The 25,890-nt window shown below is 38.1% G+C and overlaps 1 protein-coding gene across 1 annotated transcript in view; it reads left to right on the top strand.

The window, feature by feature from the left end:
- The window catches only part of SNTG2 (syntrophin gamma 2), a 185,898-nt gene that overhangs the window by 112,786 nt on the left and 47,222 nt on the right, over positions 1–25,890 (top strand). Inside the window, exons 10-11 of the mRNA XM_059835573.1 lie at positions 6,715–6,753; positions 20,765–20,881. Coding sequence (XP_059691556.1) covers positions 6,715–6,753; positions 20,765–20,881 — 156 coding nt within the window. The remainder of the gene's footprint in view (positions 1–6,714; positions 6,754–20,764; positions 20,882–25,890) is intronic.

The following is a 25,890-nucleotide window of genomic DNA, read 5'->3' on the forward strand; positions in this document are numbered from 1 at the left end:
CTATTCTCTATTTAGTGATTTACATCATTTACAGGGTATTACTATTTGATAATTCTAAGAAAACAATGTGAATTATTCATGAAATGTCATAATTCCTTCTGTGTGAATAGCAAAAAGAAGTGTGTGGTGATATTTTTAGAGCAATTCCAGTTCATAGTTACTAAGCACAATTCTTTTGCTTTCTAAAGAAATCCACTGAATAAAAGCCACTCCAAGGATACAATAAAAAGCGGCTATAAATGCAAGCAGGTTTTATTAGTCATAGGTTTCTAGTCTGTTTTTTTCAAATGCACTATATGTAGTAGCATGCATGTGTACTGACATAGTACCTTCACTGTGTTGTGACCTGCCTGCAGCAGTATTTTGTTATATACTGGGTACTTGCATTGGTCTTCTCTGTTATCTGTCACAATAGTGAATTCTGTAAAGAAAGTAGTCCATCTGGTGTTCATGTAAGTGTCTGTTCCAGGGAAGGGCCTGAGAAACAACAGCCATGATAAATTCACATTTTGTATTCTTGGTGAGATACAGCGTAAACTCTATACAGATCACATGAGAAGCAAGTAAACTTTTTGCTTGAACTTAATGCTTTACAGGTTTTGTCAGATGTACAGCCTGTAGTACAACTGGAAAGGTCTGGCCAGAGCATTATTTTAATTACTGATCATCAGGACAGGAGATGTAATAGTCAGTGAAAATCCCTTTTATTGCAAACCATTTTTTAAGATCAGACTGTGAGGCTGTAGTGCAACTAAAGCGTACATCAAAAGAGGGCTGGAGAGCGCTCCCTGCCTCTGGGCAGCCAGAGGACACAGCCTGTTTGACATCTACAGTGCTTAGAGCAAGGCCTTTGGATTAGGCTTCTTGAGAATCCATTTTGAATGCTCTTTATTACCTTAATATTATCATTTCACAAAACTATTCTTTTCTTATTATACCTCTGAAATTGACGTTAGGGAATGGATCTGTAATTCCTCAGAGCTTTTTCCTGTTTCTGCACTTCTCCACTTAGGTAGCCTGTCTCCCCCATTCTCCAAGAGTACCTGAAGATAATCACTACTGGTTCAGAAATTATTTCAGATAATCCCTTATCTACTTACAGGTTAATTTCTTGAGTCCTTGCTGACTCTTAGGTTCAGTTGCTTCTGCAAATATTCAAACTATTAATTTTCTATTCTGTCCTACACCATCATCTCTGTACATAATTTAATTGCTAGATACGTGGTCACAATGGACCTTCTTGCTGATGCTGTTGGCATAAAGAATGTCAGCATTCTTACCTGACCTATTACTAAGTATTTAAGGAATGCTTTCCATTGTTCACTTTTCACTTCCATGCATTTTTAGATTTTGTTTGTGGTGATACTTATTTCTTGACTTCAGCAACTCTTCCTGCATCTTAGTCATCCTTACTTCATCTGTGCCTATTCGTGCTACTCATATATATATATCCTTTGTCATACACGTTTACACACCATTTTGAATCATTTATTTTAGAATTTTAGTTCTTAAAGAGCTCTAGATACAGATTAATTGTTTTCTTACAGTGCACCCTATCTTTCATGTATCACTTCACCCTAATACACTTTATTTTGCTATTTTACCCTAATACAGTCTCGTTCAGCAACTGGCAGCTCTTTGTCAGATCACCTGCTGATGCCAGAAGACAATCCTGTACAAAAATAGCTCTGCCACAATGTAACACTTCTGCTAATGTCAGAGTACTCTTTTGAAGTACTGAAACATCTAACTTCTATGCAAAGGCAAGCTCCCTGGGGATCAAGTGTAAAGGAGGAGTCATCTTTCAATAGTGAAGATGTGAGAAGTCATCGCTGCATAAGGATGCTACCCCTGGATGTTAGCATATCTAGAAAGTGTTACTTGGTAGATGAGAAATAATGATTCCAGTACTAGCCTGGAGAGAGCTGTTTCTTATAAGACAGAGGAGCATGGTGAATACTGCAACATGGAGAAAGATGTAAGGATATCTTTTCAGCCCTCCTTATTGATATATGCCTTGTATGCTTAGCTCGGAAAATCTAGTAACTGACAGCTTTACAAGCGGTATGGATTACTTTTTTTTCTAAGGACCCTTGCCCCAAATTATTCATCACTCTGTTCATATTCTTGTTTTTCACATACTTTTCTACCAGTGTGAAACTTCCCTATCATCTTCCTTTGTGATTCAATCCCCATTCTTCTGAACGTTCTCAAAGCTCTTCACATTTACCTTTGGCAGAAGAAAATAGAGATGAATCATCACCTCACATTTATTTCTTTGTACACCTCTTTTCTCGCAGAAGGAGGTACAGTTGAAGAAACTGAGGGGAGAGAGGGAACAGAAACTGGCAGTGAAGCTGCCATGATGAAACAAGAAGCACAGGGAACAAGTTGATCTGCATGTGTTTCTCACTGCTCCTGTTCTTAATTTGTTCAGCTAGAGGGTTCTTTGTAGGCTGAAGTGGCAAAGATGTGCTGGAGATGGTTTTGTAGGAGAGAGTTCTTTGGAATAATTTGTCTCTATGTTTTGCACCATTCAAAACAGCGTTATTAATCCGGATCATATTTATGCCTTCAACAGCTTTTTTAATTGTGTATGTCATAATGTGTAAACCTTTTCTTTTATGCCTTCATGTGCACCTATATCTAAGTGATACTCCATATTGCAGTGGAGTGAAATTTCTGTTTGAATAGGGAGAGATTTATGAAATATGAGCTTTGAACGTGCATATAAAAAAAGAAAGACGATTGAGAAGGTCTTGCTTTCTTTACACAGCAGAATGTAGGGTACATGTAGATGGAAACAAAATCTTTGTGTGTGGGAAGCAGTATACAAATTTGACCGCTTCAATGATTATACAAAAAAATTCTATTCCCAGGGTGAAAACACATGGTCATGTTTCTTTGCTGCTGCTCTTTTTTTTTTTTTTTAAATGCAAACTTTTCCATTTGAAACTACCACAGTTCAAACCGTTGAGATTGTAAAGGGAAGTCAGTAAGTGTAGGAATCACATCACCTGAATTTAGCCAAGCAATAAGCAGACGCACAGGAACCTCTTATAGCCAGGAAAAAAAAACAGGTGCCTGTCAAGATCCTTCTTCCTCTCTGCTGTCTGGAAAGAAATATAGGTATATTAGATGTAAAACATTTTCGTTTTTTGGCTTGCCATTCTGTTCCTGCCCCGTATGTATTCATTTAGAACAGAGTATATGAATTACAATTGCTTAATAGTTCCTTTTCCAAGTTGCCTGTAGTCTTTGCAGATCCAGGTTTTTGGTTCTAGTTCCTTTGCTGTCTCCAGCTCCCATTACTGTACTGCAGTGCTGAAAGCTCGTGCACTGCCTGCAAGGTGTAGCATATCTCATTTGTATTCCTGTCTCTCTGCACCAGCTGTGGAGGCGTGTAGAGAACATGTGGTGCCAGGTGAAGTGGAGAGTGTATACTTCTCTCTTCTCAGCCCCGTGACATAGGGCCATAACGTGATGCAGGAGGAGATCTTTCCCCACAGTTACGTCAGGGCTGCAGCCGTCCCTGCTTTGAATAGGGAATGAGCTAAGGCTGTGCAGTGAATAGCTGTGGAGTCCAAAGCATTCTTCCCTATTGTGCTTACCAATGGGAAGCTGGACTGGTTATGAGGATGCTCTTCACAATCTTCTACCCTCACTCTGCAGAAAAACTGCATGGCCAGTCTCACACACATTTTTCCAGGCACATCTGAATACAATAAAATAAAAAGCAGGATAACAAAATTTCTTCCTATCATATAGGGAGCTTAAGTAGTTTGACTGAACCAAAAAGGAGGGTGAAAGGAGACAAGATCCCTGCTAGCCCTGTTTATTTGTACTGTTTTATGCTATAGTAATCTTATTCAGCAAGTCTTCGGCCACCTGCAAAGAAATACTATTTTCTGTGTGTATAACATGGCTCTGTATAGTTACTTTGTGTATGTATTTGTTTCTGAAGCACTGGAGAAAGGTTGGAGCTGCATATGGACAGGGTGTGACGGCATTCCTGCTGACAAAGTATTCCAGGTGCCTTTTCATTATGTCCTGCATAACTGCTCAGGATTAAGCCTATTACGGAATCAGGCTGCTTCCTTCTGCAACACTGGACATGTTTTATCCAAGTTACAGAGTGGGGTTCTTGAGTTCCCTCTGGTTTGTTACTGTCAGGGCCCCAAGAGCACCAAGAAGCTCTGCCACCTCTTCGCCCTCCCAGGGTGCTCCAGGACAGCTCTGGCAAGGTGCAGCCATGCAGCCTGGGGTCAGGCTGCTATAGGCAAAGCTATGTGCGAGAGCTGTGAGGAACCTTGCTGGGGGTCCCCACCTCTGCTTGGCAGCTGCATGTCAGCTCTGTCCTCATCATCGGTCCTAGTCTGTGCTATGCTGCAGGTGCCTGTGCCTGCAGGCTGTGACCCACCTCTGTTGTGGTGGTCCCCATTCCTCCTCTGGGCTGGCAGGGAGGTGATGGGGAGCATGGCAGGGCCCTTCCAAGGGGCTGGCAGGCTCTCCCAGCACTCTATCCAAAGGTCACAGCTAGGCCTGGCAGATGACCCAGGCTCCCAGCAGGTCTGGCCACCTCATCCCCAGAGTCTCAGTCACTCCCAGCTGTCTGACCCACCAGCACACCTGCACTGTTTGACCACACAATTCAATTCAATTCAAACAAGCTGCAAAAGTGAGCGTATGGGGGAGAAGAGCCCTGATGGCCCATGATGGGTTAGGACTGATCAGTGAGCTCCTACAGCCCTGAGCCTTGGTCACCCTGTGTCCATACGGTCAAGGCTCCTGCTGTCATCCTGTAGTCCTCCACATCGTGTTTTGTCCTGGGGTCATTTTGTTTACTGTCATAGATAATTCACTCTATGCAGAATAATGACTTGTTATTGCCATCTGTTAGCTACAAGAGAGTGTGTGTGTGTGTGTGTATATACACTTTATTTACTTTATATATATATACACGTAGGTTTTATAGATGTATATATCATTACATCCCACAGCTGTACATTGCTAAAACCAAGTAGGCAATAGTCTCGTGGTCATTAAATGTTTATGTTATGGCTAAACAAGCTGTAACACAGCTTCAGACAGTCCAAGAAAAGTCCTGACAAACCCTGACACATCCTGATGCCTGTGTCATTAGCATAACACAAAGCCTGTTGGCCTCTTACAGGTGTACTGGGTCTGGCTGGGATGGAGGTAACTTCCTTCGTAGCAGCCATACGGGGCTGTGTTTTGTATTTGTGGCTAAAACAGTGTTAATAGCCTAACAGTGTTAATAACATACCAGTGTTTTGGCTGTTGCTGAACAGTGCTTGCACAGCATCAACACTTCGACTTTTTCTCACTCTGACACATGCCCCACCCCCCCCACACACCTCGTGAGGGATGGGCAAGGAATTGGGAGGGGACACAGCTGGGACAGCTGACCCAAATTGGCCAAAGAGATTTTCCATACCATGTAACGTTGTGCTCAGCAATCAAAATGACGTAGCGGACAAAGAAGGTGGGCGTTTTTCTTCCAAGGTGGCTGTTGCTTGGAGACTGGTTGGGCATCAGTCTGCTTGTGGGAAGCAGTGAATGATTGCCTTTATATCACTTGGGTTTTTTCCTGTTTCCTTCACTTATTAAGCTGTCTTTATCTTGACCTACGAGTTTTCTTGCTTTTGCTCTTCCTATTCTCTCACCCTTCCTGCTGGGAGGGGGAGGGGAGTGAGCGGCTGTGTGGGTGCTCAGCTGCTGGCCAGAGTCAACCCACCACGACAGGCAATGGCATCATCATATTTACTGAGCTACATGGCTGCAGACATAGTCTGCTTCCAAAGATTATCCACAGATATGATCTTACAAATCTGGCATGGCCAGGATACAAGCAATAGCCCTGGATTTCTTCTGCTCTTTTCCTGTGGCAATTGTAGTTTTCCCTGTGCATAGCTATAGCTTTTGGTCTTCTATCACAAGCCTTTCATTTGTTATAAAACAGGCTTTTTGACAATAAGATCCTTTGGAAGTACTCAACTGTAGGACAGTTTGCAGCTTATGTCCTTGCATAATGGGGGAGTCTGTCTATTCAGTCATTTAATCTTTTTCTGTATAGAGTCCATATCGTTACTACACTTACTAATATTGCACTTTAAAGAAGGGAATATCTGTCAGGGTTTGTCCACCACTCATCTATGCAAACTATGACTGCCAAAGAAAAGCCAAAATCAACAAAACTCTTCATTATCTGAACAGAGAGGAAAAAGAAAGATACGTAACTTTATCTTGAAGAGTAAACTAAAAGGAAAGCCTAAGCAATATTCCCTTCATCTTTAAACACATCTTACACTCTGTGGCCTTCATTTCATAAGAACTTAATCTCATGCCTCATTTATAGATCTGCTTAAGCAATTGTTTAACTGAGACCTAAAAGTGAGGTGTCTACAGTGCAGTATAACATTGTCACACAGAGTGGCAAAGTTAAATTCATAAATGCAAATTTTTATGAAGGATTTAATGAAAACTCTGATAAAAGTCGTCCTGTCTTTTGAGTCCTTGGTTTTGTAAATTTAGTGTAATAGTAAAATCTAGTATTTATGCACTGAATGATTTAATTTCTTATAGTTTGGAGGTACTAATACAGTCTTCAATAACTAAGTCAATGCTAATTGCATCACAGAAACTCTTCAGCGTATTAGTAACTCTGTGTATTCTTCCATCTCTCTTTCATAGATGAAAATGTCAAATAAATGCTGTTCTCCCTCAGACCAGGTAAGACTTTCAATATTACTATCCAGTTTTTAAAATTCTTGTCATTGCCTTAAGTTGCAAAATTTGTAGAGCTTACATACACATATTCAGTCAGTTTTAAAATTCTAAAACCAAGTCTGCTATGGTTTGAAGTTCTGAAATGACCTACTTAATACAGCAGATTCTTATCCACAGTAATGAGCAGAATCCTCCACTGTAGACCTAAAAAGTGGATTAGATGGAGCCATGAAATAAATGAAAGGGGGACAATGGAACTCACAACCAGGTCTTGGAAAGCATAGTGTATGTTTGCATGCAATATTGCAGCAGTGAGTCTGACAAGTTAACTCTGTATTTACATCACATATGGGGAACAGATAGCCAAGGAGTGTATTACAAATCCAATCTGTTTTGCATATGTCATGCTGTGTAGACTACGTTTGGCGTGACTGTTTGTCTGGGACTTTTGGAGCTCTGTAAAATATAATAATAGCATTTTCCAGGCTAAATCTGTAATTCTGGGAAGTACTGTGAAGCTTGTATTATAAAACTAATTAGTTTCATTTACATGTCCTTTCATTGCATCAATCTGGCATTGAATCATTACTCAGGAACAAAGTGCCCAACCCCTGCTGTTTCCAAAAATGCTGGGTTTGTAGATTATAAAAGTGAAAATTAGGCAAGGTGTCTTTTATACTGTTTTACTGCAGAAATTTATTATGGAATTTTATTACAGAAGTCAAAGACTGAGTCACAAAATTCTGCATATCAGGATCAAATAAATACTTATTAGTTTGACAGCTTGTATATTCTTTCATATGTCACCATTTCATCATCTTATTTGTAAAATGTACTTGGACATTTATAGAGTCTTCTAGAAGTTATTAAAAATATTTAATCATTTGTGTCACTACTTTGAAAAAAAAAAACACCTCAAAAACCACTACAGACTTTAATTCTATGTGTAGTATCACAGAATCACAGGATCACAAAGGTTGGAAAAGACCTGTAAGATCATCAAGTCCAACCATCAACTAACACCACCATGCCCATTAAACCATCTCCCACAATGCCACATCCACACGTTCCTTGAACACCTCCAGTGAGGGTGACTCCACCACTTCCCTGGGAACCTTATTCCAGTGTTACACCACTCTCTCAGTAAAGAAATTTTTCCTAATATCCAGCCTGAACCTCCCCTGGTGCAACTTGAGGCCATTTCCTCTTGTCCTGTCACTAGTCACTTGGGAGAAGAGACCAACACCCACCTCTCTGCAACCCCCTTTCAGGTAATTGTAAGAGTGATGAGGTCTCCCCTCAGCCTCCTCTTCTCCAGGCTAAACAACCCCAGCTCCCTCAGCCGCTCCTCCTAAGACTTGTGCTCCAGACCCCTCACCAGCTTCGTCGCCCTTCTCTGGACACGCTCCAGCACCTCAATGTCCTTCTTGTAGTGAGGGGCCCAAAACTGAACACAGTATTCGGGGTGCAGCCTCACCAGTGTCGAGTACAGGGGCACGATCACTTCCCTGCTCCTGCTGGCCACACTATTTCTGATACAGGCCAGGATGCCGTTGGCCTTCTTGGCCACCTGGGCACACTGCTGGCTCATCTTCAGCCAGCCGTCAATCAACACCCCCAGGTCCTTTACTGTGGGGGAGCTTTCCAGCCACTCTTCCCCAAGCCTGTAGCGTTGCATGGAGTTGTTGTGACCCAAGTGCAGGACCCGGCACTTGGCCTTTTTAAACCTCATCCAATTGGCCTCAGCCCATCAATCCAGCCTGTCCAGATCCCTCTGCAGAGCCTTCCGACCCTCGAGCAGATCAACACTCCCACCCAACTTGGTGTCATCTGCAAACTTGCTGAGGGAGCGCTCAATCCCCTCATCCAGATCATCAATAAGTATATTAAACAAGACTGGTCCCAAAACTGAGACTCCACTTGTGACGGCCGCCAACTGGGTTTGATTCCATTCACCATGACTCTCTGGGCTCAGCCGTCCAGCCAGTTTTTTACCCAGCAAACAATGCACCTGTCTAAGCCACGAGCCGCCAGCTTCTCCAGGAGAATACTGTGGGAGACAGTAGTAGATAATCAAGTTACCCCCAAAACCAAAATACATACCTATTCTGTATAAGAAGGGAGCATTCAGTTACTGTCTCTGCCGTTATTAAACTCATATGAAAAACAGGTGATTATGAATGCCAGGGGAAAAGGTATTGAATTTGGATATCTTTTGTTGGATGAACTCTCTACTACAAGTACTTTAGTAACTATTTAAAATTTATACGTATCAGTTTGGGCACACATAATAGGTTTAGTTAAAAAAAGGAAGATGTATTCTTCCTCAATTTTTTAAAAATACTGGGGACAGTCATACAACCTATCACTGCTTAATTTGATTTCCTAAATAAGCGGGCTAGTCTCCATAAACTGCCCAGATAGTCATTGCAGAAAATTATGCTGTTCCAGAGAGTTGTTTGAATGTGGAACTTGATATCAACACTTTAAATCATCCTTTAGATGAGCCTCTTTTTCTGTCTTGACAATAATGAGGTCCTAAGAAGAGTAGCCTCTTAGAATATCATCTAAAGTAGGTGTCTAAATATAGGCAGTACAAATCTGTCCCACTTTTTTCCATTCCAAATATGAAAATAAGGGAAGATACAATTAGGACCTTAATTTCAGGAGTTGAAAATTTAAGGTTGGACTGACAGCAACAAACATTGGATTTTTCTCTGCCAAAAAGTGAGAAAAAATAAAGTTTATAATGGGTTTGGGCAGATCAAGTAAATAAAACTAGCAAACAGAAAAATATTAAAGGAGCAAATGTGATTAATTCAGACTTTAAAATGTCCTGTGAAAACATGCTTTAAAAGCAACCAAAATGTGAATCTCTCATATGAATACATATCACAAAGGAATAAAATAAAACTTCACAATGATAACTGAAAACAGAAGAGGACTTGATCTGCCCTAGATTAATGGAGCCTGTCAATGTCAGTTACATAATGTTTGTACAAACCTTAATAGCTCTTGTTAATGCAATTGATTTAAAATTTAGAGAAAGGATAAGCTTAAGAGATTGAAGGTCACTTGAAGAGCTGCCTTGAAGTAAAATTGGTGATAGCTGTAAATTTATCTTTGCTTTTGAGTATGAACATTCCTGAAGAATTAAACAGGTCCTTGGAGTTTTGTTGTGTCGCCTGCGGTGAGTTTTCTTCATTGCCTTTAGAGTCCAACTTAATGTTTCGTAAAGGGACGAGGCTGGACCAGGATAGATTTCATTCAGATTCTGTTTTTCATAGGTCATTAACAAACTGGGGTTCAGGGTCAAGAATGTAAAAAAATTACTTTGTTAAATGTGGCTTTCTTCCTTGTCTTTCATATTGCCCCTGACGGGTTTTACTGGAAACTGAGTCTCCAGAACATGATGAATTCCATGGGCATAAAACTAAGAAAACTGGAAAGTGAAAGAACTGATATTGGTTCCTGGGTCTAAACCAGCTATATTTATGGGTCTCTTTGACAAAAGAAGATGTCAGATAAGAAGTTTGGACTTTCCCCTTTGTCTATGATCCAAAGTTAGAAAGAGGTAGTAGGAAAGGTAGTATTAGTTGTCCTTATTGTTAACATATTTGTACTGTTAAAATAAACAGTACTAGGTCATGAAGCTAATTGGCATGGTCTGCCTACTTCCACACTTTTAAATTCTCTTCTCCCACCAAAACAGGGTGTCTGCATTTAAACTGCCTATTGGAAATTATTCCCACCATTGCTTAAATCCCAGACTGTCCTAGGGAATTGTCTGGAGAGTTCTGGTTATCCCAGGGCATGTCATGCTAGTTAGTCCATGTCAAGGACTACAAGGTTTTAACAAATATGCAAGGATTACACAAATTTGGAAGGTATTAAATACGTACCACTGCTGAAGCTCTGGCTCTGAATTTATATATAACCTGTGCAGATGATGAAGCACACAGCATTTATGCACTGGATACTTTTAGAACATATTGGTGCTCCACAAGGAGAGAGAGGAATTGAGCCAGTTTGTAGATTATTTTATTGCGTGTGGAGGATGTTTACAGCCACCATTCTCCAAATATTATAACTTTTTATTCTGCTTGATATAATTTATTACAATGCTCTAGAGACTTGAAAGCACTTGATTCTGTGTTATCAGTAGGCAGTTAGATTTGGGACTCAATTTTCAAAAAGATACACACTGCTGGATTGCTCTGTATTTTTTATGAAACAGTAAATTAGGCAATTCTCTCTCTGTACAGAAAAACTACTTACAAGGTTTTTTATTTTGTTTGCTAGGGTTTTTTTATGTTTTTAAGACTAATATGATCATTTCCTGTCCTCCACTAAAACAGTGCAGTTTGTTCTTGGTAGAAATAGGAAAATATTGATCAGGTATTAATTAGGACTATGTATATTTTTTCTTGTGATGCTGTAAAACAGATTTTCACTACTTCCTAGGATGTCTCTTCCCTTGTTTGTTTTGATTTTTTGCAGTGACCTCTTCATTGACCTCCAGAGGAAATCATACAGAAAATGAAATCTAGAAACAATGATTGTAAAGGCATAGCATGTGATAGTACCAGGAAGGTCAGGACACAGATTAAGATGAAACCAGCAAGGGATAGATAGGTAATAAAAAATTACCCTCTAAGTGCACTAATAACAAGAAGACAAAGAAAAATGTTTGTCTTTTACTCAGCATATCAGAGGTCAGCCTTCACTAAAAAGGTCAACTGCAAAAGATGGTCGTTGCAAATAATACTAGCAAAAAATAATAAAATCTCAGATTACAATACAAAGGGAAGTTTTGATGGTATGTATGCTTTTAATGCCTGGTGATATTTGAAAAACTGGTCAAAGTAATCTCAGAGCTATTATCAAGATATTTTGGGGAATTTGTGTCTGCCAGATGACATATCAAAAGATTAGGAAAGGGTAAACATCATGGCTGTTAATGGAAAAAGAAAGCAAAGTTGAAGACTTAGAGACTAGTCAATTTAACTTCAATCTCTAGAAAGAAATTTGAGATAAATAAACAAAATATTTTTATGCAGCTGCAAGAAAACAAATGAATGACCGCCCTGAAGGATTTGTCAAGAATAAATAGTGACAACCAATATAATTTCCTCCTGTGATAGTATAACACATCTTGTGGATGGGTGACAGGTGGTTGCTGCAATGTATCTTGATTCCAGTAAGGTTTATGACATTTCTTGACATTACAATATTTTAAACAAGTATTATACAGATTGGATTGTACAGACTTTGTTGGATAATCCAATAATAGGTACAAATGGTTCATTTTCAAAACTGACATATTGACTAGAAGTCCTGAAAAGGTCTGTCCTGGATCCAATTCCCTTGAATACTTCCTTTATGGTGCATTAGCAAAAGTAAGCCTACTAGTTTTGCAGACATGAAGCTTTAAAATACAGTGTTAGACATAAGAATGATCTTTGACATATTGAAGAATGAGTCTGAAAAACAGGGTGGAAGCTAATTAGGGTACATTGGCAAGAATAATCAAGTATATGTGAGAGGCTGTGGGAAACAACTGGAGAAGTTGTTACTGGAAAATACTTGAAAAGTATCTGGGGGTGTAAATTCTTTTAGGGAGGTTTGGTCCATCCCCCATTGCCTTGCCAGCACTTAGGGAGGCCATCCCAGATGCCTCTGACTGCAGAAGCCAGTCAGATAGAGATAATAAGAAAAACAACAGGTTCATTTTTATGATTTATTATTATGGTTTATTATTACGGTTTATTATTACATTAGACTGTGGTAATCAGGTACAGGGCTGATCAACAGAGACCCCCAAAAGCCTCATTCATATGGTTTACCTTATATTCCTTTTTTCCCCCATTTTTCCCCCTCCCAAGTAAGGAACCTACCCACATTTTATTCCTTCTCCATTGGCCCTTTTCTTTTCTGATTTTGACATGCTTATTTGGTTATTGCAGCCTTAATCTCTGATACTGCCACCTCTGTCTGTAAGTCAGCACCCCTTTTTCATTATCTTTTTACAGTCTTTACCCATTGTTCACTTCCTTTTCATATATTTCACCTGCTAGTTTATTCCCTTATTGTTTTATTAGTATAGCTGCAGGCTTGAGATAGCCAGCCAACTTCTCCCTTTGCATTGTATGCCCTGTCCAGCAGTTTCTCACATTATAACCTTGTCAGTTTAACATCATGCCAGGGCTGGCCATTTACCTGCATGCCATAACAACCATGTCTCCTTCGTAGCTTTTGAGAAAGAGGCAAGCATCGCTGGCTGTACCTAAACGAGTTACTGCAAGACATGCTAAGTGTTAATTTTGCTGTAAGGCCTTGGCAGGAGAATTGCATCCGATTTTGTGCACTGTGTTTCCGAAAAGTGATTAACCAGAGGTTTTCAATGGCCTCTGTGGACAGTTGAAAGAAGGACAGAGAGGGAGGTATGAAAGAAATGTTCAGGAATGATAACTTTGTGCTCAAAGAACAACATGTGAAAAGAAGCCAAGGAATGATGCCACACAAGCTACGTATTCTTGTTCATGGATTTTTGCTCCATTTATAAACAGAATAAGATTTTTTTACTCTTCCAGTCTAAGGCCAAAATCATTTGAGTCTTTAATGGATAGGGCAAAAAAAGTCTTAAATTGTGATTACAGCAAAAGCGATTCATGTTTGCCATGAGGAATAGACTTCCTCATCACTAGTAAGGATAATAAAGTGCTAGAATAGATTGTTGAGAGAAATTATGAAGTCTCCATTACTGGACATCCTTAGGACATTAAGGAAGCATTTTTTAGAAACAAATATGTGTCATGGGTACTGTGTTTTGGAGAGAGTAATGTACTAGGTTTCTCAGAAGCCTCCTTTCCGCTCTGGTTTTGATAATTATATGATCCTAATTCTAAATAAGGAACTTTTCAAATATGGAGGGTTTTCCCATTTTTCCTCATAGCAGAACTGCTGCCCCAGGTACACCATGAACATGTTTTCTTGGCTTCATCCTGCAGAATAAAAGAAACCCTGCACATACTCTTGTAAGATCAGTTTCTCTTTTTTTTTTTTTTTCATTTTCTCAAAACCAGAGAAAAAGGTTTTAAAAATGTATCACACAGCAATAAAATTATTTTCTCCTAATTGGTAGTCTGGAAAAGTTAGATTCTTGCAGACTATAATTTTACAGTTTACACCTGTAGAAAGGGAGGAGGACTAAATTCCTTTAAGCATAAAGAGACGATGTAGAGACAGAATTGAGATCTTCCTCGGTAATTATTTTAACTTTATTTATATGGGAGGTTGGTTATGCAATTCCTAATTAAATTCTTTTGGTCTGCTTCAGAGATTTTTTCTGGGACCTCAGGTCTTCCACTGAAAAAACTGACTTTAACGGAACAAGTACCACTTTAAAGCACTTAAACTTTTTAAGTCAGTTACCTAATATGTAGTGCCTCTGTGAGGTAAATAACTATAACTACTACACTGATTTTAAAGACAAGCAAACTGAAAAAAAAAAGTCAAGAGATTTGCCAAACTCGACAAAACAAATCTATACATAATAAAATTCCGAAAACTGTGGTTGAATTTCTGAACATATGTCATGAAATCTCACTATGTTTTATAAAACAAATACATTCACAGTATATTCATAATATTTTTATGTCCCTTTTTTTGTGTTAATGAAACAGTTTATGTTAGCTTACTCTTTGAAGTTGTAACACTTCAAAACATTGGATTCTAGAAACTCTATAGAATCTGTCAGACAAAGGAAACCTATTTCTATTTAAGGAAAAATGTACGAAAGAGTATATTTAAGCATTGTTTCTTACCTTAATATGTTGGCCACATCTTCCAGCGGTCATCTGGGTCTATGGTGGCTCTGGCAGTGAGTGACACAAGGCAATTCTGTCTTTGGTGAAAAATCATGGTCTCTGATTAAGCTGTCTTCCTGAGTTTCCCTTAGATGTAGAGTACTAAAAAGAAAATATTAACAACTCTTCTTTATTCTCCTTTTCTTTGTATATTTCTGCCTTGTGGATTGTGAGAAAGATTTTAGAGTATATCATTTTCTGCACAGGCATCTGCTCTTCACAGCTTTTAGAACTCATTGCATAATGAGAAATAGTGAGTGATATCAGCCCCAGTTTTCCCAGCTTCCTTGTTAAAACAAGTAAACAAAGAGGAGAAACAATTATCACTACTCAAATTTGTAATCCAAATCCACAGGCAGCCAAGTCCTGTGCAGGTATATGAATTCAGATACATACCTGTCTTCGTAGTTCCCTTCAGGTTAGTATGGACATGTTGCTTGGACTTACAAATTTCATTCTTGAGCTGAAGCACATAAAACACTTGAGTGTCATCATTTCTAAGTTCCTTTCTAGTTTCGTCTCTAAAAGATTATGTTTTGAATGGTAGCCATTTGGGCATAACTGAATGTAATTGATGTACAATGGAAGCCATTAATTAAATGCATCAATACTTTGAGCTTTCCAAATTTTTTTTTTTAAAAAATTTTTTTTTAGTTAATCATTATGTATGTGAAAGGACTGCTTTTTTATTCCCTCAATATCTGTACTTTTCAAAACATGCAGTCTACCACTTGCTTTGGAAAAGAGCAATAAAAATTACTTAAGCTACCTCAAGATGTACTTCTCTTTGCTTTCTTAATTTTGCAATGTTCCATCTTGCTTCATGGTATGATGCTGGTTCTGAACTTGCAGGCCAAGCTGGCGTCTGTTGCAGATTCTTATCCCACTTTTTAATTACATAAGTGTACCCATCTGTTCTGACATGTCATACATCAGAGATCCACTTGATTTTCTTTCTTCATTTCCCTCTGGAGTGTTTTGCATCATTTACTTTTCATAACTATTTAACTAAAAGTACTATATACAAAATGTACTTATTGCTTTATTAAATGTAACACATGTTAAGTTTCCAGTCATTGCAGCATCTAGGTGCTTTATTGCTGTAGGAAAACAATAAATGCAAATAAGAACTTTCATTTATCTGCTATGATTGGATTACATTTTGTTAGTGACTTGTTTTATCTTCTCATAATGAGTGCCATTGCTCATTTTGTTCCTACGGGAACTTTTGGAAACTGTATTAGAACATGTTAGAAACTTAATAATACATCAATGATGTATGGGTAATTTTCCAGATGTATGGGTAATTTTCCATGCAGTTTCAAATAGCAGTCTCAAATTGATTATGCAGTATGGGAATAAAGTGGTGAAAGCAGTGCTGAGAATGGGACAGTTTGTAGTGTTATGCCATATGAGCACTCCTTAAAACGTCGAATGGCAGGTTTCAATCCAAATAACAGAACAGTTTTCATCCCGGGACTAATATTCCCACCCACGTACTGAGACCCAGTTAAAATCTCGGTAGCCTACTTATGAACCACAAACAGCTTGTTATAGAGTACCAACACTTGGTTCCTTTTGTTCCATACAGACTTTTGTTGAACTGAATAATTATTCTTTCTCCATTTCTATGGTCTTATTCACCATTAAATAAACCAGTCAATAAGAAAGATGGGTGGAAAGAAACTAAAAAATAAATTAGATTTTTTAATATCTCTATTAAAAGGTGCATAATTTTATTATTTTTTCAATATATGCATAAGTTAATCAAACACTGATTCTGAAAAAGGAAATTCTTCTATTTTCCTTCCTTACTTTTTTAGGACTTTGTGTCTTTATAGGCAAGTATACATATAGAATCCTCTTTTCTTTACATTTTTTCCTTCCAAATATTTTTTCATTTATTTTCCCCTCTTTGCCATAGAATCATAGAATGGTTTGGGTTGGAAGGGACCTTAAAGATCATCTACTTCCAACCCCACTGCCATGGGCAGGGAGACCTTCCACTAGGCCAGGTTGGTAAAAGTCCCATCCAACTTTATAAACTTGTATAGTGCCCTTCCTTCTGTTATTTTCATTTTAATTTCATATTGTCTCCTGTTTCTTTATTTTTGGTCTTACTAAATTGATTTCTTTCTCCTCCTAAATATCTTTTGCTTTGTCTTTTCCTCTTTTGCTTTCATATTCATTAGTACTTTTTATCTTGCCGTCCTGTTATCCCCAACCCATGCAAATGACAGTAATGCAGCTCTAAACCCACTGAGCTCACCACCTATCTTCCAGTAGCAATCCTTCTTCAGCTACCTAGCCTGACTATTGCCTCTTCCCCAATAAAGTATCTCATTCAGTCTTTCGTATCTGGTGGAGCAATCCGTATTTAAACCAACTCAACCCTTGCTTTTCTCCTAAATATACAAAAATTCTAAAACAAATGAACAAACAAAAAGCTTGTGTGTCTTCTAGCTGTACTATATTTCTCTTCCTAAATGTATATATGTACCGAGACTTCAGTCAGTATTCTGCAGAGGTACTGTCCTCCAAATTTTAAATTCATCTACAAATATGGTATTTGTTGAATTTTTTCACGTCTTCATTAAAATAAATGGAACAAGTTGATGTAGGCATTCATTTTACAGGTGTCTTTTAGACAGTTCGGGCAATGCTGCAACATTTTGTTTACTAGCACCTTTAATACTTAGGTAAGTGTTTCATGGTGCTAAAACACAAACCATAATCTTGGGATATAAAAGACTTTTGGAAGGGTTTTTACTTTTTTTTTTTTTTTTAATGACATTGAACTATTATATACTAGCTAGTTTTTCCAGCTAAGTTTTTATTTTCTTTTGTAAGACATAAATCAGCAGACCATTTTTTCTTATTTCTACTGTGAGGTGTATAATTGTTTCCTTCTTCCACAAATTATATTGACAATGCAAAGCTAAGTAATGGTTTCAAAGAAAATTAAATTTGAAAAACTTCTATCAGTTTCTGATATCTCTTGGGAATTATAATAAAATCTAAAACCAAAAAAGGGTCTTTTTATATTTTTAAGGGTTCTAAGACTTTCTCTTTGCTTTGATGATCTGTTATTTGTTTTTTTCTGATTCAAGTTCTTTTTTCCAGAAATTGAGTTTTTGTTAGTCATTTCAATCAAGCAGAGTAATACACAGTGCAATGTAGTCAAAATTTAACTGAAGTATTGCTGTTTAGTTTTGTGTAGACTTTGATGAAGTGGAATGAGTAGGTGAACTTATCACAATCTGTATAGATCAAAAGTGATATTACAATATTTTAATAATTAGTGAGTAGAAAGACCATTCCCCCAAAATCTAGTCCAGTGGATGTGGGCTTTTATCATTCTTTTTTTTTTTTCCGAAGGTTGAAAGAGATTTCAGCATACAGAACAGCTTAACATTGAGTTTATAGCTGTTAATAATTATAAAAATCTGTTTGTCATGTGCAGAAGGGTATTACTTCAAACCAAGTTTCTTGATTCTGATCTGCCACAGATAGACTGGTCACAGTATGGTGTGACTGCAGTAAAAATAATAGTTCCGTTTCAGTAAAACACTTAGAACACATGTCCAAAAAATATGTCTGCAGCTAGTTAGAAAATGCAGTCTGTGTTTGTAGCTAAATACATACTCAAGAGAATTATCCAGAAGATTACGTGCTACATTAAATAGAGACTATAACAGTTGGTGCTCCTATCACATCCTGCAGCCATAGATAAAAATACCACAGTGATAGGACCTTCACGTGAATTCCATAAAATAAGTAAAGGAAATTTTTCCCATTTCACAGATGGAAAACTTTGACATAAAGCACGTTTTGATTGAAAAACAAGTCTCATTTTACTTCAATTAGAGAAATTCAGTGCCCTTTTCCTAAATTTAGAATTTTATTCAAAGAAAGTATGGTTGTCTTTTGCGCTGCTGTTGGTGCTTAGGACCAGTGCTTACGGGCCAACCTGTGGTTTCTGTCAACTAGATAAATCAAGTTTTTCCTGTCAATCACAGGAAATCATGTGTATTTTGAAGTGAAAACACAATCTTGACAAGTGGAATTCCAGTCTTCTGATACCGTCCTCCCCTGAGTTTCAACCAGGAACTTCATATTTTCCTTTTTTTAATATATTAAATGAACATCTTTGGTTTGCAGCAAGGTATATAGTTATATTTCTCAGAATGTGTCATGTTTGCTTTAATATATGATGTTTCATGAATGACCTGGGCAAGCTGCAGACTTTATCTGTGACACTTTTGCCATTTGACATTGTGGATAATTCCAAAATTATTTGGTGAGTGCTGCTGTAAGAATAAATGGTGATGATAATTATGATGAACAAAAAACACAATAGAGACCCATATCCTTTGCTTATCAATTTATTAATTTAATCAGTAAATTACTTTTTAGTAAAGATTTTAATACTGTTACAGGTTAATAAATGGTGTCCATTTGCAAGTCAGCAAACATGAGTTCATGAATGTGAAGGAGAATATTGTATTGTTTGTGCCCTCTAATTTGGACATTACTCTTTTTGTCTGTATTATTTGATATTATATTACCACGCTGGTAAACTCAATATATAATACAGTTTGTAGTAGATTATCAACAATACTACAGTGTACTTTGTTAAAGTAATGAAGTGCCTGAACATCCTGTTTCTAAACCTTTGCTGACTACTATAGAAACAATGCTTTGCTGAGAGCTATTAAATTTATACAATAGCAAAGTGAAAATTGGAAAAGCTACTGTATTTATTGTGCTGTTTCTTAGATCTCCTTAAAATGTTAATGCTGGAGCTTGTTAACAGAGTGTAGAGAAGGATTATCTGGCTCAACATATTGATTTATTATTTAATTCTGAATAAGTTTATTGCTAAGAGACATAATTGGTACCTCAAATAACAAAATTAGAAAAAAATGTGTGAGATTTTTATGATATAAGAGTATGAGCATGCATCTATACTATTAGCTACTCCCTGTCTATTCGTCCCACCTTTGTGCTCTGTTGGTAATATCTACAGGTATGCACACTGGGCTTTCAATAGAAAAGCATTCCTGAGACCATCGCATTTTTCCCAAATCAAGTTAATGAATGCCTTCTTCAGGCTGTTTCCACTGACTTCCAGCAAAGCTCTGTAGGCTCAGTATATTCACAAGTGCTATGACATTTCTGCTCCTGTGTAACTCATTATTTTCTGTAAGTAAGTGTAGCATTAATTGAAAATGAGCGAGCTTATCAGCAATAGCTGTACATTCAGATTGGTGCATCACTCTATATTTGAGTACCTGTGTAAAGGGCAATATGTTCCTCTTAATGCATGCAAAATGAAGCCTAAAATGTTTACATTTGTTATTTTTGGTGGGTAACTACATGAATCATATTCTACTACCACAATATGGCATTATTCCTTTATAAATTTGCATTTACCTCAAAAAGGAAGCATGCAGCCTTCTTAATTTTATTTTTTCTTAAAATTAATTTATCTGAAATATAAAGACATGTATTGTAATACTGTTAGAGCAAAGTTGTGTAACTGAATTTGACATTTAATTCTACGAGAACAGAAATCATCATCAGATAAAGAGCGTATTAAAAAAGTATATAAACTCTGAAAGACAATCAGTGTGACAAAACCACTTTGTTAACAGTGGCAAACATGAACATACAGAAAGCTGTTTGATTTCAGATAAATCTAGTGATTTGTTCAGTTGTATTTCTTTAAAGGTACATGTAACAGAAATTTCAGTATGTCCAAGTTTTGACTGTGCTATAGATAATGTAGGATCATGGTTTTTATAAACTGCTGGCTGAACTATTTCAGTACACCTAGGTTTTCCACTGGCTCAAGTGAGAGTCTGCTGAGACATCTACAGGTGGCTTTTAAAATGCGGATTATTTCAGACAAGTTTCAACCTGTACTGCAAGTTTAAGTCTCTTCAAGGACTTCTGACACACTGGCATGGTATCATACACTTCAAGAGTATGGTGGTTGTGGGAAGGCAAATGTGAAGAAGGGGATGATGCATCCTGTTCTAATATGATCGCTTTTCCTTGGGGAAAGACTTGACCTATTCAGATGTATCTTATGCTCCACTGAAGAACATAGCTTTAATTTTCAATTATATTTTCTTTTACAGGTCATACATATGGGATGGGTAAATGAGAGACTTGAAGGAACTGATTCATCTCAGCTCTACAAATTCAAGTTTCTGGCACTGAAGGGTTCATCCTTCTACATTTTCAGCACTCCACCGGTAAAAAAATAATGTTTTTGTGATAGTTTAACTGTAAATGGAAACCTGTTTATTATGTCTGGGTTTGTCTTTCCTTACCAAGTGAAGTTGTCAGCTGAGATTTCAAAAGAAATTAAAGCCATAGATGCCACTGAATTTCAGTAAGCTTTAGACACTTAACCTCTTTCAAGGTCCTCTGAAAATCTTACCATACTTGGATAGTTCAAAGAATTCCTGATAGGGAGCAAGTGTTTTACTTTTTAAAGTCATTAAGTTCAGATTTTTGTCTGGTTGGTTAGGCCCAATATTTCTTATCTTATTTATTCTAAAGTATTTTGTAGATGTAATGAGTTGGTAGTTACTCTGTTTTCTTAAGGACAAGATACATCATGAAACACACCATGCATACTATTAGTAGATACTTGCGGATTTTGCACGCAGCCAAGGGATTGAACTGTTACAGAGAATCCAATGCTAATTTACAGTTTGAACAAATGACATCATCTTGCTTTGATAATTTACATAGCTAGTAACAAGAATTCTATTTCACAACAGATGACATATCTAATACTTCTCTAAAAAAACCTAATAAAAATTAATTTAAAATAATGAAACAGAAATGAGCTGTAGAATTCTAAACTCTTAAAAAGTGATGCATACTTACCACATGGTATTGTTTCATCCTTTCTTTTTTCTCCCGAGAGCCTTTGCTTTAAAAAAATCAAAAAGAATAAAATGTGGAATTAGAATGCAATTTCAATTATACAGCTTCCTTACGGTTTTGCTCAGGAGGTGGTCAGTCTCCCGATTTCTTCAGCTGATACAAAGAAAATCTGATCCTTTACATGTGTACCATCTGCAGTAGCTTTGAGAAGTACATCCTCTTCAAACCTTATTTATGAACCTCAGTGCAAAGCAATCCGTAACATTTTTTCTCTCTCTAGATTGAAATTCTAAATCCAATGATTCCCATTAACTTCAAGCTTTTTAAATGACTAGTAGTATTCTTTTTAAAGTGAGACAACACATCTGGGAAAAGTTTTTTTCCCCTCTAAAACATTATTTTTCTATATGTTAAGTCAAGGAACTACAATTTGATTCAGTTACTACAATCCAATTAAAATGCAAAAATGATACAAAAATATTAAACAAATAAATAATACACCACATGAATACTTTTCCTTTATAAATTTTAATTATTGTTTTCAGACCTGTTTTTGAAGAAACATTTTTGTTATAATTAAAACTATCCATCTACATGATACTAATTGGGTATAAACTACTTCATTTATTATGCTCCGCACTCGACTAAGAACAGGCAAGTGAGGATGAATGTTTGGTAGTATTCGTACCATGTTACTTGTCAGTATCTACTACATTCCATTGTGTTTCTGCACAGTTTTTTTGTAGAAACAGTGGCTTTTCAAAAAAAATGAACAAAGGGGACCCCTTTGGTCAATGTTTTATATCATCCCAGTAATCAGATACAGCAGTAAGCGTGACAGAGCCTATAAACCATAAAACCTGTTGACCAGTTTTCTTACTATTTAATCATTCCACAGATGTTTTATATCAGGGGAAAAAATAAAATGGGAAATTGGCAGTTTCCAGAAACCACCCACCGGGAGAAATGAAATGTGGATCTAAAGCCACACTTCAAAGATGATTATCAGTGTCCTGAGGGCACCTCCAGCCCTGACTGTCCCTGACCCTCTTTCCTGGGACTCCCCCATGCTTCCTGCAACCCAGGACCCCACTGCAGCCCCGCCAGGGCCATCAGCCCCTGCCCCAGCAACACAGCAGGGCCAGTCTCCAGCTCCCCACAGCCCTGTCCTGCCCAGCCATGGGCCCACGTCCAGGCCCAGCCTGAGCCCGTCCCTGTCCCCAGGAAGGTGTCTGGTGCCCAGAGCGGGGGCTGTCCCCAGTCCCCGTGGCTGCCCTGCTCCTGGCTGTGGGCATTCTGGCTAGGATGTAGGTAACTTTCTTCACAGCAGCCCGTATGGCAGTGAGTTTTGTATTTGTGACTAAAACAATGCTAACACACCAGTGATTTGGCTGTTGCTGAGCTTTGCTTACACAGTGTTTCTTTGTTTTTCACACTACTCACCCTGGGGATGAGCAAGAAGAGGTTGGGAGGGGACACCGCCAGGACAGCTGACCCAAATAGGCCAAAAGGGATATTACGTACCATAAAACATATTGCTCAGCAATAAAAAATGGAGATTTGGTCTTCAAAAGTAGCCGTTGCTTGGTGACTGGCTGGACATTGGTGTGCTTGGAGCAGGCAGAGTGGAATCGCCTTTGCATCACTTGTTTTTTTCCTCTTTCCATCACTTGTTAAACTGTCTTTATTTCGACCCACAAATTTTCTTGATTTTGCTTTTCTTATTCTCTCCCCCATAGTGCTGCAGGGGGACAGGGAATTAGCAAGAAGCTATGTGGGTGCTTAGCTGTTGGATGGGGTCAGCCCACTACAGGGCAATGGGATGGGCCCTGGCTGGTGAGGACCCTGCCCTGCCAGACCCTGGGAGAGCTCCCACGGCACCCAGGGAGCCACCGACCCACACTGTGCCCTGACACTGGTTCTGTGTCATATGTCCCAGCTTTGTAGCTAGAAACACAGGTCCCTACACAAAGCCGTGCACAGAGCTGTTTCACTATTTTTAGAGATATTTAATGGTACTGCTCTTACCATTACGCCCACTGACTTTTTTTTTACTATGTTAAGTGAAACATTAAAAAATTGATTGTTCTATCACAAAAATACAGATGTTTTAACTTGCTTGATCCTTAGAACATAGGCGTTTAACATACTTTGTTTCAGGGATGTTTCTATGATGTTATTGCTATTTGCATACTCAATCAATGTAGTGTATCAATGTCTCAATGTAGTGTGCACAGACCAGATTACCTACAAGTCACACAGATGTCTTTAGTTGTAATGACCTTACCCATAACTTTACAACTGCTTGTAAAAGGATCTCGTACAATTTCTACTCTTTTTCTACTTCATTGTGTGTAAAAGATGATATGAATGTAAATACAGCTGCTAACTTTCTTAAGAATGGATAATATAGCTTCCCATAGGCAAAAATAAAGAAAATTGTGGAAAAAATGTGGATATTATAATAAGAAAGAAATTACTATGGCAAGTAATATTCTATTTATACTCCATTTCAACAGTATCTCAGATGGTGTTTCCAAAAATATAGAAGCACCACCTCAGCAGTAAATATCAATAACGGTGTGATTAAGAGAGAATGGTCTTTCTGCATCTCTAAAGTGCCTTATCTGACTCTTTTTAAGAAATTTACAGATTTCATTTACAGATTTCTATATTAGAATTGTGACACATTTCTGAAAACTGCACGTGTGAAAAACACCATTGCACAAATAGAATTCTTGTGTTAGTGTTAATACACAATCAGTACTTTATTACATTCTAAAAGCATCTAATAAATTTCTGTCAATTTTCAGATCTTGAAAAGGTTCTGAATTCATATCCTAGAAGATCATGGAGAGACATTATTCAAAAATGTCATTCAAAACCAAACTTTTTAATGCCATTGAAAATTTCCAGAAAAATGGAATGTTTTGTTTTTATGGAATATGGACTTTATGTAAGGGAGGATTGTACTGTTTGATTTTTTATGCCTTCCTCATAGTTCAATATGGTTTGTAAATTCAAGTCTTAAAGTAGCCATAAGTTTGCAGCTGTTGTGTTACCTTTAATTACAAAACTATCTTTCTCAACATGATTAAATAAGTAACACTGAAGTGGTTTACATGAAGGCAGCTAGGCAATCACTGCATGTGCTGCTTATAGTTTTAAGAAAAGGAATAAATACAAGAATAATGTATTTATATATATTATATAATATGTATATATTCTTGTATATATGTATGTATTCTTGTATATACAAGAAAGTAACAGAAACAGTTCCACCTTTGAAAAACATTACAGAGGAGAAAAGCTTGCATAATGTAATTAGCACATGAGCAGTGCTTTAAATGTTAGAGAGTACTGCTATGTAAGTTCCAAATACTTGTATTTGTAATTTACATTATACATAATTTCAATGTAACATATTTAGAAAGAGGTGGCAATGAGTTGGAGGGCATAGACTTGACCATGAATGCTTTTGGTGAACTTTCTAACTCTACACACAAGTCTTTATTTATTTTGTTCTATTTGTTTTATTTATTTTGACTGCCCTTTAGTGTGTGTTTTATACCAAAAAGTTTGAGTTGGTTTGGACGTCTTTAGGCTTCTTATACTGCTACATCATAGTTCATCTCAAGAACATTTCTTGATATTTTGTTTTGCTTTTTAATATCTTTTATTTTTTTAAAATTATACTTGGCTCATTTTTTCCATTGAAGAGTTATGAGACCAGTGAAATTAATGACTCCATTTCGGCGAAGCCACCGAGGTGAGGGGCTCTGGAGCAGAGGATCACGACGGGGGACCCTTCCTAGGGCGGCAAACCGTGAAGGCAAAAGCGCAGGGGGAGAGAGGGTGCCCCAGCCCAACCCCCGCCCCCCACGGCAGCGGCCTAAACCCCTCACATACAAGAGCAGCCCCTGGGGAGCATGAGCAACCCGGAGCACGTCAGAAGGGTGTGGCGCATCAGTTCACGCAGGCAGCGCGTGCAGGGAAGGCGTGCGGGCAGGGCGCAGTCCTCCCTTCCTGGCTCTGGAGGCTCTCTTGACGAGTGGTCATCGCCCTCCCAGAAGAGGCCCAGCTATGGTCTCCACTCGGCCGAAAGCCATTGCCAGAAGGAATGTGGCGACCCAGATGGAGCTCCCCCTCAAGCAGGCGGCTGTCCAGGTCTCTGGCTGCCAGCAGTGCCTGAGCCTGTCACTCATGCCGGAGGCCGGGAGAGACAACGCCTGTGTGCGGTGCGACCAGGTGAACGATCTGCTCAGCCTGGTGGCAGAGCTGAAAGAGGAAGTGGAGAGGCTAAGGAGTGTCAGGGAGTGCGAGAGGGAGATAGACTGGTGGAGTCACACTCTACCATCCCTGAGGG

This window comes from Gavia stellata, chromosome 2 (assembly GCF_030936135.1).
Source record: "Gavia stellata isolate bGavSte3 chromosome 2, bGavSte3.hap2, whole genome shotgun sequence".
Taxonomy (NCBI): domain Eukaryota; kingdom Metazoa; phylum Chordata; class Aves; order Gaviiformes; family Gaviidae; genus Gavia; species Gavia stellata.